The sequence below is a fragment of the Trachemys scripta genome, chromosome 1, assembly GCF_013100865.1.
Source record: "Trachemys scripta elegans isolate TJP31775 chromosome 1, CAS_Tse_1.0, whole genome shotgun sequence".
In the NCBI taxonomy this organism is placed as follows: domain Eukaryota; kingdom Metazoa; phylum Chordata; order Testudines; family Emydidae; genus Trachemys; species Trachemys scripta.
Window position 1 is genome coordinate 28026510 of NC_048298.1, and position 21893 is coordinate 28048402.

Below are 21893 nucleotides of genomic sequence, written 5' to 3' on the forward strand. Positions count from 1 at the left end.
CATAGAAGACACCAGAATGTGAAGGGATGTTGACTTGTTCTTCAACAGTGTCACTTTCATTATGTGATTTTTTTTCCCCATGGGGAAAAGTGGTCCTATAACAAACTGTTTGTAAAATAGGTGTTCATAAAATTGAAGTTCTACTGTATATGTACAGTAAGATATTATTCAGTGAGAGTAAGGGTGGCAGAATATAACCCTTGGGGATACCCATTAATTTCAGTGGGAGTTCAAAAAGAGTTCAGCATCTCACAGGAAGCTCTCAGGATGTAGCAGGATCAGGTTGTTAGTGAGCAGAATGATAGAAATTACCGTGTCTCCGAGAGAGTCTGATTTTTTCAGAAATACTAGCTATTACAAATGGAAGTAGGTCAGAATCAGTTAAAATTGCCCTTCCAGTTAGTAAGAAAAATTACTTAGCTACTGAGCAAGCATCTGTTACTATGCTAATGCTGATGGTTCTGAACAAAAGTTCTTAGAAGCAAAAATGAAAGTCTATATTCTCCATTGCTTTGCAGCCAGTGGAGTTATATACACCTGTGCAAAGTGAGTGCAAAATACCACTATTACAATTTTGTAGCATTTACTCCTACTTTGCACAGAGGTGCACGGCAGAGAAGAATGAGGCCCAATGTGTCGAATAACCCATTTTATATTATAGTCTACAATTAAAAATATCATACCAATTAGTAAAATGCATAATACCTGAAGAGAGTAGTAGATTTAGTGCCTTGAGTCCTATTATCAAGAGGTTTCTGTTTGCATTGTGGATAGTAAGCATTTTAAGAATATGCCTAAAATGGAAAAAAAAAATATTAAGACTAATCAAATGTTAGTTCAAAGTATACCAAATACAGATATACAGCAAACGCTTGAAGAAATAGAATTTTTTTAACCTAGGGAAAAGTTTTTAAACCATTTTTAGCTCTGACTCAAAGAAATTTTATACCTGTGTCAGTTTGGTTTTTTAAGCCATCAATGACCATAACTAGTTTTGATATTTTATTTTTATATATTATACTTTATTGATACTGTACATCTTTTAAAAAAGAAAAAGATGTAATATAGACAATTACATAACAAAATGGAACGAGATAAAAGGACCCTTGTAAATCACTAACTGCTGAGGAACAACTTCTGCCATTAGATACACATGCACAATTCCCACTGAAGTCAATGGAGACATATATGCATGAGAGCAGAATTTGGCCCTACGGGAGTAAAATGGTAAAAAGAAAAAAAGGGATACAAGTCATACCTATATATAAAAGATATTTTACCAAGGAAGATAATAGGCCACATGCTGCTGGGTTTACCTGCAGAGCAACTGAGTAATTTTCCCTCACAAATTTGAGTTCCCTCACAACTGTCCCACCTAGGAGAAAGGAATTCACTACCCTGCCTAGAACAAATGGTTCCCCAATATCCAGCTTTAGACTCCCTGGAGGACAGGCATACCAGCATGGAATCCCAAGGCCTTTGCACAGCTCGCTGGTCTTCCCTCTCCCCCACCATAGTGTGATTCGCAGCATGGTTCAACCAACAGTGACTTCTGGACACATTTTCCCCTGGAAATCACAGGGTCCCAGAGGAATATGCTGAGGGAGATTATCTGGTTCCCAGCTTTTCCTGCCCCTTTCTCCAGACCCATCTCTGAGCCGAAGAGTCCCAATCCAATAGAGTGGTACCGCAATGTCTAGGAGCCAGGGATGAGCTAGCAGCAGAGCAGGTACTACCTCATAAGTTCAGGGTGTCTTCAGCCACAGTTTACAACCCTCCATAACACACAAAGTAATATGTGTAGCAGTGTTATTTATAAAGAGAAATTTCTAGCTTGCCTATGTTCTATGTCAGTGGCATACATCTGAAAGCAACTACCATATATATTGGATTTGTGTACCAATTTGCAGTGAACTGAGATACTGTCTTGACCCATCACAAATCCAATAAACACCAGGCCCGTGTAGGCTTCAGGTGACCACTGCATAACCTATGGATATAGAAATTTAGGCTTGGATCAAGTGCACTATTTGGGTCATTCTTAACAGTGGAAATCAAGCTTCAGTTAAAGATAGTCTTGATATTCATGAGAAAAGATGTCACATTGCACCTGCAATATTATTCATTGATCTCTTCTGTTGGACTTAAGAGGGGCATAAGGACTTATACAAGTCCTCTACACTGAGGCAGAGACCTCAGACAAATTTTTAGTTGGTCTGAATGCTGGGGAGATGCTTGGAGGAAAGGAAAATATTCTCCCTTCAAACTTGTAGAGTAGCTCCACAGACTTCCCAGAGGATACTTCAACCCAGTGCCTGAAGTACCATAGTCCTGAACATCCCTAATGCACCCCATTGTGCAGGAAAGCCAGATCCTTTTATCCAATTTCTCCCTTGTCCATATATGTCCCACACCTTGAATGAAAGGCCCAGAGTTGGCCCATATTACTCTGCTCAGCCTCCTGAAACCCAACCCCCTCCTTTGCACAGCAGACCCTCACCAGCTCTAGTACAGGAAGGGAAATGGGAAAATCAGGTTTGCCCTTGTGTGTTCTGGACATTTCACAGCCAGTGAGCAGTGCCAAACAATAAATCTCAGCTCTGAATTACCTACATTCTAAAGACATGAGTTGGTTCAGTATAGTGCCACACAAAACAAACACAGAATGGGGCATGGTTATTAAGATCAAAAGATTGAGCAATGCACAAAGAAATTCTCCACACATCCTCTTATCTCAAAAGTAATTGAAAGAGAGGAAAGTTAAACACTTACACCTCATTTACTGTATGACCAACTTAATGTCAAAGATTACAAAAGCTCTGGCAAAAGGTTTGTGAGCATTTAGAAAGAGCCCAGATATGCTGAGAGAATTTCCTTATTTTTTCTTTTGAGAGTTGTTATATAAACTACTTATCAACATATCAGTTAAGATGTGAAAAGTTACTTCAATTGCTGCATTGTTTTTTGTAACAGTTAATATACCTTGGTTGAGCTAGAAAGTGTTGTGAACCAATTAGTCAAATTAATTATTATAATTATTCATTTGTCATACTGTAGCAGATACCAGACCTTATAATGGATCAGGACCCATTGTGCTAGGTGCTGTACAGAGTAAAAAGACAGTCCCTGCCCCAGAGCACTTACAATTTATGTCAAAATTTCTAACTTAAAATTTCTGTTTTCCAAAAATACACAAAGGAGTATCATCTTACAGTACAAATCAACTGTATATAAATTATGTTTTCATCTCTAGCCTATCTGCATACCGCCCCCCTGCAACCATCAGGCAGTTGATGCATCAGCACGACGGTACATACCGGACACTCCTACAAAGAGCTCTAAATATAACAACTGATTTGCTCTGTCTTTGGCACTGACGAAAAAAGATGCTAGGCTTACCTCCTTCCAAGTACTAGTTTCTCTAGTCATGCTTTCAGATAGGACTGTGCAGAATTAGCCAAAGTATTTATAGTGGTACGAAATGATGTTTGGTGATGTCAGCAGCATGCCCTACTGCTCATGCTCAGAAACAGATTGTGTCTAGATAGGAGCTTTGCTTCTATTGTCATTATGTGGACCCTTGGGAGGCTTGTGTGACTACATCACGAGAATAGAGATCAGCTTTCTGGAGTCCAAGAACGAATGACAGTATTTACTGCCACTATTATACCACTCCTCTTAGAATTTGGCCCAGTCACTCAACAAGGAGTCTTTAAAATACTAAAGAAATCTGAACTATCCCATATGGGTTCAGTCATTGTCCTTCCTGACTTGTGGAGCACCTGGTATGGTTACAAACAAAAACTGTCAATGCCTTCTTAAAGGCACAGACTCCATAGACAGTGACTTACTTTTTCCCAGTGGTGCTCCACCCCAAAGCCCCACCCCACTCCTCCCCTTCCTCCAATGCCCCGTTCTCGCTCTACCTCTTCCCACCCCCACTCCTCCCCCTTCCCTGAAGTCCCTCCCTCACTCCACCTCTTCCTGCCTTTGCTCGCTGCTCTCTGCCCTCCCCCAAGCCTCTTCCACAGCCATCAAACAGCTGATCGGCAGCGCCACGAACAGCTGTAGCTGGTGGGTACTGAGCCCCCACTATTTTTTCCCCCATGCATGCTCCAGCCCTGGAGCACCCACGGAGTTGGCACCCACGATTAACTATATAAACAATCTATCATCTACCATATAAAGTTATAGTCCAGCCATTGCATAATAAACTATAGTTTGATGCAACTGATCTTACCAACTACAACCTGGTACCCTTCTTGAGAAAAGAAATGGGGAAGATTGGAAAGAGCGCTCACCTGACCTGCGATATTGGACCTTCCCAGTTACATATTTGACCACACTAGTGAACTATCTTTTCTTAACCTTAGATGAGAAACATACCTCCCTACCCATATTACTGCATCAGTTGGCTGCATTTGACAGCTTAAATCCTGAGATGCTGCTGTTCCATCTTAAAGAGCTAGCAAGACTGATGGAAACTCCATGAAGTGGCAGAGATCCTTCCTCTCAAACTCTACCGCAAGGTGACTGCACTTCTACCTTCCAAGTTCTCACTTGTAGAATTCCACAAAACTTTATCCTCTTCCCAACTTAAGATATGTGTAACTGCTAGGTGAGTTCATAAAATGCCCTAATCTGCCAACAGTATGTAGATGTCACAGAACTATATTTCTTTCACTCTGAATGCTAAGAATGGAATCACCTGGCTGTCGTGGTACCTAAATGAGATGAGTGCTCGGATGCAGTAGTTTGCTGATGACGAACGCGGGGAAAATGGAGGTAATGCTGGTGAGAAGAATAAATCAATTTGAAGACCTAGCGAATATTGTAATATCAACTTCTTTCTAAAATGTTTGCCCCCATATTGTCAGAATGGTTCGGAAATACCTTCATTTGCCTTTGGCTGGCTAAGAGACCTTTCCACATCCTGCCAAATGAGAACCTAGTGACAGTTCATGCTTTTAAGACTTCCAGGTTTCTAATAGTAAAGCACCGTATTTAGGAGTGAAAATACTTAACAATTCCAGCTGGTTCAATAATTACTATCTTAGCCTACCTACTAAACAACATACTCGACACAAACACAACACACTGATCACTATATAGGTTCCTCATATAATCTTGGATCAAGTTAATTTCAAAGAGGTTTTCTAATATGGGAATGGCAATCAGTGATACAGCAGTTTACTTGTTCACTTTCCAATAAATCTTTTTATAAAAGTATTTTTTCCTCTTTGCTATCCTAGTTTTTGTCCATTAGATCCTGTTCCAAACAACATTTCAATCTTCACCTAAGTCTTATGATGTAACTCTAGTGCATTTTTTTAGTTTGCATTACTATATGATAAAATTGTAATAACCAAGTTAAAAAGTTAATTTAGAACAATTACTTAATGAGTTAGAAAACACATTTTTCTCCTTTCTTCTTCTAGAAGAACTCTAAGACATTTTGCATACAATATTTGTTTGTAAAATTTATGTACTTACTGATGAACACCAAGTACTTCCCAATCCTTTCCAACATCTTGAGGAGCTATGTTACATAGAGTGGCTGGACACACTTCTATTAATTTACAAAGAAGCGACCAACCCACCTGGAAAATAAAAATGTAGTTATTTTTCAACAGACATGTCAACTCTCTTACTTGTGTCCCTTCTCTGATGAAGAGATATTCTACTTTAAAACATAAAACAGTTTCCCATTCCCCTTGCATACAGGAAAAAGGACAATCTAGCTCATATTCCCTGATCTGAAAACCTAACAATCTAAACAAGATACGATGAACTAACAGAAGACAAGGCAGAGGACACACAAAAGTTAACTAGCTGCTCAATAATATGCAAATTCCTTGAATCTGAAATACCTCTGAGAATAAGATACCCAAGGCCGAATTTGAAAAAGGTTCCTTATTTTACCCATCTCATGTTGGAGAAAAAACACTATTAAATTTTCCTAGTTTATTAGGAAAACTTACTAGATCTCAGATGTGTAGGCTCACATATTGAAAAAGCATATTAGCGGCTTGATTACAGTCTATAAGTATCTATATGGGGAACAAATATTTTAAAATGGGCTCTTCAATCTAGCCAAGAAAGGTATTCCAATGGCTGGAAGTTGAAGCTAGACAAATTCAACTGTAAATAAGGAGTAAATTTTTAATAGAGTAATTAACCACTGGAACAATTTACCAAGGTTTGTAACGGATTCTGCCATCACTGACAATTTTTAAATCAAGATTGGATGTTTTTGTAAAAGCTATGCTTAGGAATTACTTTAGGGAACTTCTATGGCATGTGTTATACAGGAGGTCAGACCAGATGATCACAATGGTCCCTTCTGTCCTTAGAATCTAAGAATCTATCCAAAATATATAACATTGCATGCCACATATCAGGCCATAGAACCATGGACAGTGGAGCCTTCCCAAAAATGGGGGGGAGGGCAGGAGCCCCTGCCCCCTCTGTGGCCCTGCCCCGCCTCTTCCCCAAGGCCCCACCCCTGGCCAAGCTGGAAGCTGGAGCTGGGCCAGGGAGCCTGGGCCCCTCCACCTGCCTGGGGGCGGGGGGTGGGACAGCCCGAGAGCAGCCCCCAGTCCGTGTACCCAGCCCCAGGGCCACCACCCCCCGTCCAGGGCAACTGGAGGATCCATGGCTCCCCATAGCTCCAGCTGCCGGCCTGGCCAGGGGGTGGGGCCATGAGGGTGGGGGGAGAGGAGAAGAGGGGCAAGGGGCAGGGCCAGTGGCAAAAAGTGGAAGGGCCATAAACCCCTGGCCCCACCCCGTTCCAGCACTCCTTCATATAACATATTACATTTGATTGAGAATGCAAACACTTGAATGCTAGACCAACTTTGTCTAACAAAAGGGACTTAAATCACAGCACAATTTGATCCTATGTATTAACAAGAGATGTTACTTATCTACAATTCTATTATAAAATTTGTAAGTCTGGCTTTTATATTTCATTTTTAATGTTAATTTTGTGTCCAGGACTGGTACTAGACTATGAGCCTTGGAGACTGAAATCCTCCATTAATCCACAGAACAGGAAGGGCATAGAGAACAACAATGCGAACTCCTCCACTCAAACAAATGTGTCATAACCCTGACCTAAAGGAAGCACCTCTTGGCATGAGTGGGGAGTTTGGTTTCCATAAAAATTCAGCTCTTGGCCTCTCCTCTGATACGGACAGTAAGAGTATCATTTGTTGTGGGTGATTTTGCATTTCAGCTATGTGGTCACTTGGAGGACACCAATTCATTCCATAATTGGATCTATATAATCTATCTATCTATATATATAGTGACAAAGTTCCTCCTCTATCTTGGTGGGTCCTGCGCTTATTGGCAGACTTTCCTGCCTCAGAGATTCACCATGTGGGTTGGGGAACAGCCCAGAGACCTTCCCCTCTGGAAGGGCCCACAGTCCAGGTCAATTGGGAGGTTTGGGGGGAACCCAGGCCCGCCCTCTACTCCGGGTTCCAGCCCAGGGCCCTGTGGACTGCAGCTGTCTATAGTGCCTCCTGTAACTACTGCATGACAGCCACAACTCCCTGGGCTACTTCCCCATGGCCTCCTCCAAACACCTTCCTTATTCTCACCACAGGACCTTCCTCCTGGTGTCTGATAACGCTTGTGCTCCTCAGTCCTCCAGCAGTATACCCTCTCAGCTTCTTGAGCCTCTTACTCCTCACACTCACCCCACAAACTGAAGTGAGCTCCTTTTAAAACCCAGGTGCCCTGATTAGCCTGCCTTAATTGATTCTAGCAGCTTCTTCTTAATTGGCTCCAGGTGTCCTAATCAGCCTGCCTGCCTTAACTGGTTCCAGCAGGTTCCTGATTATTCTAGTGCAGCCCCTGCTCTGGTCACTCAGGGAACAGAAAACTACTCACCCAATGACTAGTATATTTGCCCTCTACCAGACTCCTGTACCCCACTGGTCTGGGTCTGTCACAATATAGATATATCTATATATCGAGAGAGAGAGAGAGATACACACACACACTTTTGTTACCTAATTCTCCATAATCAAGATAAAAATACAGTTAATAAGGGGCAATAACTAAATTATCACTTTCAAACCAACATAGGTTCCTTCAGAACATTCTTTCCACATCAGGCTCAATCACAAATAGAACGCTGGATTGTGCCTGGACCTGAACAGGTGCAAGAAAGTTCAGAAGGAGGAGATGGTGGAAAAGGGAGAAAGCACAAAAACCTCCCTCCCCTTTGCACATGTGTGCAGGGATTGCACAGAATCTGTCCCCTGTAGTCCTCTAAATGCAAGAACTCCACAAGACCCTCACTCTCAATGGTTCTAACATATGCAAAATGAATGAATAAGAGGACAGAAGAACGCCATTGTCCCACATAGAATGGGAAAAAATGAATCCAGCATTCTTGCAAAAGGTGGCATAGAAGCTATGCTTCCTAGAGGCGTTGTTTCTGAATCAGACAAAATGCCACCCTGAGCTCCTGATGCACTTCCCACACCATAGGACTATGTGCCTTAAAGCCACAATAAAGCCCTAAGAAAAGATAATTCTGTCTATGTAGCCAAAAAGTATTCTTTTAAATACTTATGTAATGTGTGTTTCATAAACTGATCATTTCAATTATTGTCTGGTTATGTGAAAAACAAATACTGATGACTTGTTAATGTCAATTTTGTTTTAATTATGAGTCATGTTTAAATGTAAAAAATGTCACAAAAGATAACATGATTTCAGAGGTCTGTAACAGTAAGCCATACATAGTTATAGAACAAACTGGAAATAGCATAAGGCCTTTATGTTCAAAACTTGTCTTCCCTTTTCCAGCTGCTGAACTAAGTACAGTTTACTGGTCACTAACGAATGTGTTTGCATTGCTTATCAAAGACTGTATTTTGAAAGTCTCCCGCCCCCCATCTAATTCTATTGTTCTTTATAAAAATGTAGAACATTATATAAATTAGCTTTATACCTCGGTTTTTTTAGTTCCCCCTTCTTGTTCCCTAAAACATTTTCCTTATAAAATATTAAATAATTTGGTATGATACAAATCTAAATTTTAACGGCAAGTACTGATAAATGTTTTCAGTAAGGACACAGTACACACTGAAAAATGCCAAATCAAGTATCTAATGTGCTAATACAGGGATGGGCCCACATCCGTCCCACCAGCTGTTTTAATGTGGCCCTCAAGCTCCTACTGGAAAGCGCGCTCTGGGACTTGCCCTGCTCCAGCACTCCAGCCAAAGAGCAGGGTCGGGGGCCACTCCACGCGGCTCCCAGAAGCAGCGGTATAGGTCCCCCCACCATGCTTAGGGGCAGCCAGGAGCCTCCACTCGGCATGCTATCCCCGCCCCAAGCACCACCCCTGCAGCTCCTATTGGCCGGGAACCACAGCGTGCAGAGCCGCCTGGCCGTGTCTCCATGTAGGAGCCAGAGAAGGGACATGTTGCTGCTTCCAGGAGTTGCTTGAGGTAAGCGCCACCCGGAGCCTGCACTCCTGCGCCTCCCCCCATGCCCCAACTCCCTGCCCCAGCCCTGATCCTCCTCCCGCCTTCCGAACCCCTCGGTCCCAGCCTGGAGCACCCTCCTACACCCCAAACTCCTCATCCCCAGCCCCACCCCAGCCCCCGCACTCCCAGCCAGAGCCCTCACCCCACCCCACCCTCATTTCTGACCCCACCCCAGAGCCCGCACCCCCAACCAGAGCCCTCAAACCCTCACGCATCCCAACCCAAATTTTGTGAGCATTCATGGCCCACCATATAATTTCTATTTCCAGATATGGCCCTCAGGCCAAAAAGTTTGTTCACCCCTGTGCTAACATAAGATCCCTCTTGCAATGTTGATCTCAACCCCCCGGGGCTTTTAGGGTTCTTAGCCTTTGTCTAGTAACACTGTAAGCAAATGATTGTATCTTAAATAATTGTCCAAAAGCCTAAATTGAAAGGAAAATAAATAAATAAAGATTCTTACAGGTACTAAAGTGGATCATTTACATAAGGCCCCATTTGGTGGCATTACAAATATTCTGTTATCTTTAAATTGGTTCCCTTTTCATTACCAGTATGTGTAGTGAATTGAGGCAGTAATGTTTCAATGATAGCCATTCACTTACTTGAATTTAAATATGTCTTGTTCTCTACTATTTAAGCAGCACCAATCTGTGACAGTCAGTGATTGCAGAAACTGTAATCGTTACAGTACTTACTAAATATGGTATCTGTTCTGTCTAAGGCATTATTATTTTTGACTTTTTAGAGATCAATAACTTTCCCACTGTTTGTAGAGAAGTTTGTGAGGTCTGTATTAGTAGTCCAACTTGCCTTGGTATCTGCAATACTGATCTACTAAGAAGCAGAGGTTCACTTTGTATGAGTTGATGATACAGCAGCAAACCATTGTGTGGCAAGCTGAGCCAGAAGGAAATATGTTAATCAATCCAGACACTGCCCTTACTCAGACAAAATCTCAAAACACAAATCGGAAAGAGCTAATGATCCATTAACCTGTGCATTGAAAAGCAGTTGTTAGTGTAGACATGCTGTAGCAAAATGGAGCGTCTACAATAACCCCTCGCTTCACGTTGTAGTTGTGTTCCTGAAAAATGCTACTTTAAGCGAAACGACGTTAAGCAAATCCAATTTCCCTATAAGAATTAATGTAAATAGGTGGGGTTAGGTTCCAGGGAAAGATAGTCTTTTGTTTGGAGAATTTTTATCTGCAATATTAGCAAATAGGTTGAAAGACACACACACACACACACACACACACACACACAGAGTAGAAGTTTTAAACAAACAATTTAATACTGTACACAGCACTGAGGATTGTGAACCTTGGTTGAGGTGGTGGAGTCAGAGGATGGGATATTTCCCAGGGAATGCATTACTGCTAAATGATGAACTAGCATTCGGCTGAGCCCTCAAGGGTTAACATACTGTTGTTAATGTAGCCTCACAGTCTACAAGGCAGCATGAATGGAGGGAGGAGACACAGCATGGCAGAGACGCACAGTGTGTGTGTGTGTGTGTGTGTGTGTGTGAGAGATACACGTTGTGTGTGAAAGAGAGACGCGCATTGCTCCTTTAAGTAAATACACTGCCTTTTTAAGTAGATAAGCAAGTTGAGACAGCAGCTGCTGCCAGCAAGCTCCCTCCATCCTGAGCTGTCCTGTCCGTCCTCGTCCCCCCTCCCCCGGCTCTATGGAGATGGGGTACAGGAGCCAGGGGAGGGGGACATCCTGACATTAACACCCCTCTTCCCCCCCTGCACAGCAAGCAGGAGGCTCCCGGAGCAGCTCCAAGGCAGAAGGCAGGAGCAGCACAGGACAGTGCGGGGAGGGACAGCTGAACTGCCCGGCAATTGATAGCCTGCTGGGCAGCTGCCGCACAGGGAACATAGTGGAGCGGGGAGCTGATGGGGGGCTGCCGGTCCACCCTGGTTGCAAGCCCCAACCAGCTAGCTCCAACAGGCTGCTCTTTCTGCAAGCAGTGGACAAAACAGGCGGCTGCCAAACAAAGTTAGAAGGGAGCATTGCGCAACTTTAAACGAGCATGGTCTCTAATTAATCAGCAACGTAACAACGAAACAACGTTAACCAGGACAATGTTAAGTGAGGAGGTACTGTACATGATGCCCATTGCCATAGCATTTAGACACTTCACATTATTTAAGAACACTTGGTTAAATTAAACAATATCATCCTCATAATGTGGTTCAACACCACAACTTTTTTGTCCTAATGTCATTGTATTACAATACAGTATGGGCAGATGGTGGCTAGCTCCTGCACTGGTGTACAGAGTGGGAGGGTTGAAAGAGACACTCGCCTACTACTCATCTGCGGGACCTGATCCAGCAACCCTTATTCATGTGATTAATTCTGACTCATGTTAGTACTGCAGTGGACATTAGTCCTGTTTATTGGATCCTGTACAATGGTCACAATTAAAAAGGCAATATTAGCCAATAGGTACTACACAGTTACTAGAGTTATTTCCTATTCTACGTAGAGAGAAAAAATGTGGTATCTCAGTTAGCTTAATGCTTTATGGCAACTGTTGACAAAGGCTAGTTTTCAATGTTGATCACTGCATATGCCATTAAACCATGGTTTGGAATTATTTACACATGCAAGAAACGTATATAAACTGGAGAAGTATATTCAGTTGTCACTAGTTACTACACAAATGCAAAGTTCATATGAAGTGCATTAGCTGTATACATAAATAGAGATAGATATATGTACACTTCACTCAGTTTAGTGTGGTGAATATGCTATTTTATCTGCTTTTCAACTGCATCTCATATTTTTTTCTTACTTACTTAGGTGAACTCTTAGTAAATCCAGATCAACCAAGATTTACCATTCCAATAGCCCAGATTGCTCCTGACCTGATATTGGCTGATTTGCCTAGAAATATCATGTTGAACAATGATGAACTGGAATTTGACCAGGCTCCTGAATTTCTGTTGGGTGAATATTAATTTTTAGTCCCTCCTATATGCCTAATATGTGGCAAGGATATTAAAAGTGTAATGTTTATGTAAATTAAGCTATAGGGCTAAATTATAAAACATACTGAAAACATTTTACTGAGTTTTTTTCTATTTGATTTGTCTATTATGCTATTAAAAGCTACTTCTGAATTATAGAGGGTTTTTTAACTGCCAATAATATGTATGTTAGGGCCCTGATTTTTTAGATGTGCTGAGCGCACACTACTCTCACTGGTTTCAGCTGAGACTGTTGGTGCTCTGTGCTTTTTAGTCAGGGCCAGTCAATTCGAGAAAAGATTGATGTTCTTTTATTTTTTTATGTTCCCCTCCATTTTCCTTTTGAAAAGGTGACAGTGAACTGCCCAGCAATTGACAGCCTGCTGGGCGGCTGCCTCACAGGGAACATAGGGGAGCTGATGGGGGGCTGCCAGTCCACCCTGCTTCCAAGCCCCCACCAGCTATCTCCAACAGGCTGCTCTTTCTGCAAGCAGCGGACAAAACAGGTGGCTGCCAAACAATGTTATAAGGGAACATTGCGCAACTTTAACCGAGCATGTTCTCTAATTGATCAGCAACATAACAACGAAACAACATTAACCGGGACGATGTTAAGTGAGGAGTTACTGTACAGCACGCTGTCCCCACCATAAACTCAGACTCAAGAGTCCCACAGTTATTGTGACTGAATCACAACGGATGAAGCAGGGAAGGTTGAGTAGTTAGTGCATACTATTTTTAAAATTTTTATAGCATTAGAGAGCAGAGGAAAGGGTGGCTGCAGCATTTTGTGACGTGAAGGATATGAGCTTCATGCTAGCTATGGGTCTGCTTAAAACAATATTAGACTTTTTGTAGCCCCTTAAAGTGAACTCATAAAGGCTAAGAAATTCAGACAGAAGGCTAGAACTTCATTTTAAAACCAACTATTAAATGTGAGTTAAAGATATTATCCCAGTGTCCTGGCCAAATTGCAGTTCAGGTACAGTAATTACGTTCTTCCTTATGCAGTTTTCAAAATTTCCCCTGCAGTTTCAGTTTGAGGTATTTTTTACTTCCTTTTCTAAACTTCTGGGTCATTTTGCTATGCTACACAACTGCTGCATTCAATCCTAAAAGTAATGGCTCTCTAAATCCCTTACCTATGTGATAACTGAATAGTGAGTCATGAAATTAAAGTTTCAGATTCCTCACACTGCTCTGAGATCCTCAAATGAAAGGTATAATAGTAGTGCAAAGAATTACTATTTAATTATTATTATAATAACTATACATCACAGGGAGAGTCAAGAATACAATGTATTGCTTACTCTGAATTTTTTTAATTGTATGTGTTTTAACTTAGACCTTTCCCATTATTTAAAATAGATATTTGTGGGGGATTTTTATATTTTGCTTCCTAACAAAGCGAAATTGCAATTTTTCTCACCTTTTAAAATCATACACATTTATTTTAAAAAAATACAAGCCAGCCCTACAGAGATCATATTGTCTATAAATATCCTTTGGGGATAACATACATTTTATTTTATGTGATTTACTGCCAAGAAGGATCTGTTTCATATGTGTTTTCTGGCAATGACATGGAAAACACCTGCAATATTTAATATGAAAACGAGTCAGTCTTATATTACAGAGATAACCAAGCAGAATCTTAAACTGCAGAATTTCCCCCGGCTTTGTTTCTAAGGTTGTCCTGTGAGTCACAGTGGCAATTTAAGTCAGATGTCACTTCCTTAACACACCCTGCTACGTTTAAGAGCAATACTGGAATATAGCCAACATTATATCGCATTTGTAGCATGACACCACATGGGATTTGGAAAATTGTGCAATACAGTACTTACACTATTTATAAATGTACTTGTTTGCTTTATTTTGGTTTAATATTTAGAAAGAGAAAAAGAGAGAAAAAAATTCATATAAGCAAACAACAGGTGACAACAGACTTTAGCCATTAAAAATCATTAGTATTCCAGAGCAGTGGTCCATGATAATAGTAACATAAGAACGACCATACCGGGTCAGACCAAAGGTCCATCTAGCCTAGTATCCTGTCTACCGACAGTGGCCAACGCCAGGTGCCCCAGAGGGAGTGGATCTAACAGGCAATGATCAAGTGATCTCTCTCCTGCCATCCATCTCCACCCTCTGACAAACAGAGGCTAGGGACACCATTCCTTACCCATCCTGGCTAATAGCCATTAATGAACTTAACCACCATGAATTTATCCAGTTCTCTTTTAAACGCTGATATAGTCCTAGCCTTCACAACCGCTTCAGGTAAGGCGTTCCACAAGTTGACTGTGCGCTGCGTGAAGAACAACTTCCTTGTATTTATTTTAAACCTGCTGCCTATTAATTTCATTTGGTGACCCCTAGTTCTTGTATTATGGGAATAAGTAAATAACTTTTCCTTATCCACTTTCTCCACATCACTCATGATTTTATATACCTCTATCATATCCCCCCTTAGTCTCCTCTTTTCCAAGCTGAAGAGTCCTAGCCTCTTTAATCTCTCCTCATATGGGACCCGTTCCAAACCCCTAATCATTTTAGTTGCCCTTTTCTGAACCTTTTCTAGTGCCAGTATATCTTTTTTGAGATGAGGAGACCACATCTGTACACAGTATTCGAGATGTGGGCGTACCATCGATTTATATAAGGACAATAATATATTCTCAGTCTTATTCTCTATCCCCTTTTTAATGATTTCTAACATCCTGTTTGCTTTATTGACCGCCTCTGCACACTGCATGGACATCTTCAGAGAACTATCCACGATGACACCAAGATCTTTTTCCTGACTTGTTGTAGCTAAATTAGCCCCCATCATATTGTATGTATAGTTGGGGTTATTTTTTCCAATGTGCATTACTTTACATTTATCCACATTAAATTTCATTTGCCATTTTGTTGCCCAATCACTTAGTTTTGTGAGATCTTTTTGAAGTTCGTCACAGTCTGCTTTGGTCTTAACTACCTCAAGAAGTTTAGTATCATCTGCAAACTTTGCCACCTCACTGTTTACCCCTTTCTCCAGATCATTTATGAATAAGTTGAATAGGACTGGTCCGAGGACTGACCCTTGGGGAACACCACTAGTTACCCCTCTCCATTCTGAGAATTTACCATTTATTCCTATCCTTTGTTCCCTGTCTTTTAACCAGTTCTCAATCCATGAAAGGACCTTCCCTTTTATCCCATGACAGCTTAATTTATGTAAGAGCCTTTGGTGAGGGACCTTGTCAAAGGCTTTCTGGAAATCTAAGTACACTATGTCCACTGGATCCCCCTTGTCCACATGTTTGTTGACCTCTTCAAAGAACTCTAATAGATTAGTAAGATACGATTTCCCTTTACAGAAGCCATGTTGACTATTGCTCAACAGTTTGTTTTTCTATGTGTCTGACTATTGTTCAACTAATTTGCCCGGTACCGACGTTAGACTTACCAGTCTGTAATTGCCGGGATCACCTCTAGAGCCCTTTTTAAATATTGGTGTTACATTAGCTAACTTCCAGACATCGGGTACAGAAGCCGATTTAAAGGACAGGTTACAAACCTTAGTTAATAGTTCCGCAACTTCACATTTGAGTTCTTTCAGAACTCTTGGGTGAATGCCATCTGGTCCCGGTGACTTGTTAATGTTAAGTTTATCAATTAGTTCCAAAACCTCCTTTAGTGACAGTTCCTCAGATTTGTCACCTACAAAAGCCGGCTCAGGTTTGGGAATCTCCCTAACATCCTCCGCCGTGAAGACTGAAGCAAAGAATCCATTTAGTTTCTCTGCAATGACTTTATCGTCTTTAAGCGCTCCTTTTGTATCTCGATCATCAAGGGGCCCCACTGGTTGTTTAGCAGGCTTCCTGCTTCTGATGTAGTTAAACATTTTGTTATTACCTTTGGGGGTTTTGGCTAGCCATTCTTCAAACTCTTCTTTGGCTTTTCTTACTACATTCTTGCACTTAATTTGGCAGTGTTTATGTTCCTTTCTATTTGCCTCACTAGGATTTGCCTTCCACTTTTTAAAGGAAGTCTTTTTATCTCTCACTGCTTCTTTTACATGGTTGTTAAGCCACAGTGGCTCTTTTTTAGTTCTTTTACTGTGTTTCTTAATTTAGGGTATACATTGAAGTTGGGCCTCTATTATGGTGTCTTTAAAAAGCAGCCTTGCAGCTTGCAGGGATTTCACTTTAGCCACTGTACCTTTTAACTTCTGTTTAACTAACCCCCTCATTTTTGCATAGTTCCCCTTTTGAAATTAAATGCCACAGTGTTGGGCTGTTGAGATGTTCTTCCCACCACAGGGATGTTGAATGCTATTGTATTATGGTCACTATTTCCAAGCGGTACTGTTATAGTTACCTCTTGGACCAGTTCCTGCGTTCCACTCAGGACTAAATCTAGAGTTGCCTCTCCCCTTGTGGGTTCCTGTACCAGCTGCTCCATGAAGCAATCACTTAAAGTATCGAGAAATTTTATCTCTGCATTTTGTCCTGAAGTGAAATGTTCCCAGTCAATATGGGGATAATTGAAATCCCCCACTATTACTGAGTTCTTAATTTTGATAGCCTCTCTAATTTCCCTTAGCATTTCATCATCACTATCACTGTCCTGGTCAGGTGGTCTATAATAGATCCCTGTTATATTCTTATTAGAGCATGAAATTTCTATCTATAGAGATTCTATGGAACATGTGGATTCACTTAAGATTTTTACTTCATTTGATTCCACAGTTTCTTTCACATATAGTGCCACTCCCCCACCTGCACGACCTGTTCTGTCCTTCCGATATATTTTGTACCCCGGAATGATTGTGTCCCATTGATTGCTCTCAGTCCACCAGGTTTCTGTGATGCCTAATATATCAATATCCTCCTTTATCACAAGGCACTCTAGTTCACCCATCTTGTTATTTAGACTTCTAGCATTTGTGTACAAGCACTTTAAAAACTTGTCACTGTTTATTAGTCTGCACTTTTCTGATGTGTCAGATTCTTTTTTATGTGAATGTTTATCATCTGATCTGGCCCTTAGAATATATTGGTAATATTATTAGTATAATATAATAGTGGTACCTATTATAATCTGTTACTTAAAATTTTCCAACAAGTAATTTGACACAGAAGAAATATAGCAACATGGATAACTGAATTTCACAGATTAATATGGTATATGGTATATTGTTATTTATTTTTAAATCCACTACCATTTGTCTCTCTTTAATGTGTTTCTTTACTAGAACATCTGGTGGTGACTGTACAGAACTACTAACATTTGGGGCCCTGGAGCTATAGTTTTGTTGTATTTATCTTCTTACAGTAATATTTTCTCATCTTATGTCATCTATGTAGTGACTTGTTAGCAGAAGCATTTGCATGGAGACTATTGCTGTACAATACCGTATGGCTGTTTTCACACACACGTAACTACCCCTGTGGTACGAAAGGCTGTGTATTGTTACCAGGGGGGAAAGTAAGGCGATCTGGTCCGGTACTGCATACAGGAAAAAAGTGTCCACTGGTAGCCTTTCCCACTGACTTTAAAGCGCTGCCCCGCTTAAAGCGCCGTCGCCGATGGGGGGTGGGCAAAAAAGGGGCAGCGACATTAAAGCGCTCCCAGAGCCAGCCCCATAGAGGTAAGAGCTCAATTTTACTTTCGCCCTGATTGTTACTGTCTGGCATAGAGACTACACAGCTAGACTTTCCCAGACGTTGAGGGAGTTCTGATTTGGTTCATTAGAACATCAGGACCAGCTGCAAAGTTTGGTTCTGAATCCAAACTTCCCGCACAGCTGTGGGGAGCCCGGGGCTGGGGCTTGGCCCCATCGCTCCCAAAGGGGCGGTGTTAGGCTCTGGTCCGTGGGTTTGACAGCGGGCGGCTGGGGACCGGGGGGAGGCAGCCAGGAGAGGCAGCCAAGGCGTTTACCTGCTGCACCGCGGCCACTCGCAGGTAGGAGTCCAACACCAGCAACAAGGGCACGTGGACGTTTCGGCCGCCGAACAGCCTGGGCGCTGGTGGGGGGAGAGAGGAAACAAAGCGAGAAAGAGCCCGTTACTCGCCGGGGCGGAGCGGGGGAGCCCTAGGGGGCGCCCAGCCCGCCCGGACAGGAACCTCACCGCGGGGCCGGTGGGCCAAGGCCAGCAGGTCCTCCAGCGTCTGCAGCAAGCTCTCCAGCTGCTTCCCCTCCTGCACGTTTGTGAGGCGAACGATCAGCTTCCTCAGGGCGGCGTCCTCCCTCTCCTCTTCCTCCTCCTCAGTGCAGCTGCCGCGACTGGCCATGGCTGACCGCCTCCTCATCCCATGCAGAGCGTCTGGTCTGGGAGCTCCCCGGGCTGCTGAGGCGGCGCCTGGTCGTAACTGCTGCCGTATCTATCCCACGGCTCAGCCCCGCCGCTGCAGTCATCGGGCTATTTTTGAGCCTCTCCTCCGTCCCCCCGCCCCCTTCGCCTCAGCGCTGACATAATCTGCGGCGAGACCCGAGAGGCCCTGCCCCGGCTTGAGGTGAAGGGGGTGCAGCGCTGCCCAGCTACCCTTAGGGGGCGCTGACGCGACACACTCTCTCGGCAGGGGCATTTCAGGGGAAGAATCAGCCAATCAGTTTTCAGCCGCTGACGGCTCTGCCGTCCAATCGAATGGGAGCGCTGGGAGGCCCGCCCCTTCGTGCCTCTCGGCTGCGGTGGGGGGGCCGCTGCCGCCCCAGCTTGTGAATGTCGCTGGCTGTGGTTGGGGTCTCGGGCGGGAAGCAGGCGAGGGCTGTAGCTGTGGCGTCCCCTTCTGGGATCGTTGGGGGGCGGGGCGAATGGGTCTCGCAGACCCAGCACGGGCCGGGGCGGGAAGCGAGCTGGGCAGTCACCCGGACACGGCTCGGTGCCCAAAGTCCTCGGCTCCGTGCCTCCCCCACGTGTCTCATGAGGGGCTACAACTGAACTGCTTTCCCGATGGGGGGGGGAGAGTCCCGGGCCAGTTATGCCGCAGCCGCTCCCATCGGCAGGGGCCCTCGGCTCTGATTACTTCTCATAGGGTGACTGGTGGTGGCACATACTTCCCAACCAGTGGCTGCTAAAGTTAGAACATACACCATGTGTGGCTAGTCCTCTGATCTTCCAACTCCCAAGTACCAAGCTGTCCTCTGCAGTCATCTCTGATACTTTGAAAGGAGGGCCTTTAAAAAGCGAGATTTTAAATCATTGAACAATTAGCCAAATCCATCTCCAGAATGAGGGGGCCTTCAAATAAAAAAGCACCTCCCTTTCACTGAGTGAGGGCTGGCAAGTCTGTGAATGAACTCTGTAGCCATCATCCAGCAATTAATTATGTGACAGAGGTTTCAGAAGCATCTAAAACATACTGCAAATATCTTAAGTATTAAATTAAGATTTAGAATCAAATCTCGACTTTTCATCTTCCCACCACACATGCCTTACTTGATTATATACAATTATCAGAAGTCAATTTAGCCAAACAATTGGTGAATTCAGTAAGGAGTGTTAATGTATGGTAAACCAACTGAAATGTGATCTAAAACTTGTAAACTTGATGTAGCTCTGTGGTGATGTGTTCTTGTGACAGATATACACAACTAGAAAATGTAAAAGTTTCAATGTATTAACCAGCTTGTTAGTGTATCTGTCTTTAAATTCATTAATGTGTCTGTCACTTCTCCAGAATGCTTGTAACGGGTGCCAATAATCACTTTAAAAAATCCTCTAAAAATGGGGCTTGCAACAATAAGAGTAAAAAATAGGAATACTTTCACTGACTTAACATTTTACTAAAGATTAACAAATGAACTGTTTTGAGAAAAGTGAAGCAAGTAGGAGATAATGTAAAAACAGATAACTGATTGAACATGAACACCATGATGTATGCTTTCTGTAAGTTTTCCCCAACTATTGCCTCATTTTGGAAATATTCTCTTGCCTCACGTCTTTCACACGTTCTCTTTTGCTACTTTTGCAAGAAGAAACCTTGTACTATCAGCAGTTCTGTTTTTCACCATTTTTAATTGCTTCTAGCCATTTATAATCTGTTACTACAGATCGCATTTTTAGTAAGTAAATTGTGACCAATACAAAACTGTGCTGACTAAAGGAAGAGAAGGTGAATATTTTCAGACCAATTAAGTTTATCTCTGTTAAACAAGATGAATGTCTTATCCTTTTTGAAGGAACAACTAGGAGTGTGGGGTTCTTTGAAGCTTTCATGATTACTGTCAAGGCTGGATCCCCACTTTGAACTTTAGGGTACAAATGTAGGGGCCTGCATGAAAACTTCTAAGCTTAACTACCAGCTTAGCTCTGGTTCCGCTGCCACCATTACAATGGATTCCCTTCCTGGGAAGCCTTGAAAAACCTTCACCAATTCCCTGGTGAATACAGATCCAAACCCCTTGGATTTTAAAACAAGGAGAAATTAACCATCCCCCCTCCTTCCTCCCACCAACTCCTGGTGAATACAGTTCTAATCCCCTTAGATCTTAAAAACAAGGAAAAATCAATCAGGTTCTTAAAAAGAAGGCTTTTAATTAAAGAAAAAAAGTAAAAATCATCTCTGTAAAATCAGTATGGAAATTAACCTTACAGGGTAATCAAACTTAAAGAGCTCAGAGGACTCCCCTCTAGTATCAGGTTCAAAGTACAGCAAACAAAGGGTATGTCTACACTACGGGATTAATCCGAATTTAGATAATTCGGATTTGAGAAACAGGTTGTATAAAGTCGAAATGAGTGCGGCCACACTAGCACAGTAATTCGGTGGTGTGCGTCCAAGTACCGGGGCTAGCGTCGATTTCTGCACCGTTGCACTGTGGGTAGCAATTCCATAGCTATCCCATAGTTCCCGCAGTCTCCCGTGCCCATTGGGATTGTGGGTTAAGATCCCAGTGCCTGATGGGACAAAAAACATCGTCGCAGGTGGTTCTGGGTACAGCCTCACTTCCTCCCTCCCTCCCTCCCTGCATGAAAGCAACGGACGGCAGACAACCATTTTCGCGCCTTTTTTCCTGGGTGGGTGAACACTGCAGACTCCATACCACGGCAAGCATGGAGCCCGCTGAGGTCAAGACAGCACTCATGAATATTGCAAACACCTCGCGCGTTCTCGTGGAGTTTATGCTCAGCCAGGACCAGAAAAACGAGGAGAGGAGGCAGCGGCGGCGGCAGCGCAGCGACAAGCATGATGAGGACATGGACACGGACACGGACACAGAATTCAGTGAAACCACAGGCCCCGGTGCTTTGGAGATCATGTTGTTAATGGGGCAGATTCTATCCATGGAACGCCGATTCTGGGCAAGGGAAACAAGCACAGACTGGTGGGACCGCATAGTGTTGCAGGTCTGGGACGATTCCCAGTGGCTGCGGAACTTTCGCATGCGTAAGGGCACTTTC

The 21893-nt window shown here is 42.9% G+C and overlaps 1 protein-coding gene across 2 annotated transcripts in view; it reads right to left on the bottom strand.

The window, feature by feature from the left end:
* Window positions 1–19048, bottom strand: part of LRRK2 (leucine rich repeat kinase 2) — a 134328-nt gene extending 115280 nt beyond the window's left edge. For both annotated transcript variants that reach the window (XM_034766882.1, XM_034766877.1), the window contains exons 1-4: window positions 18621–19048; window positions 18430–18515; window positions 5494–5600; window positions 706–794 (exon numbers count right to left, since the gene is read on the bottom strand). In XM_034766882.1, the coding sequence (XP_034622773.1) occupies window positions 706–794; window positions 5494–5600; window positions 18430–18515; window positions 18621–18801 (463 nt within the window). In that variant the 5' untranslated portion in view covers window positions 18802–19048. The remainder of the gene's footprint in view (window positions 1–705; window positions 795–5493; window positions 5601–18429; window positions 18516–18620) is intronic.
* Between the last annotated feature and the right edge of the window lie 2845 nt (window positions 19049–21893).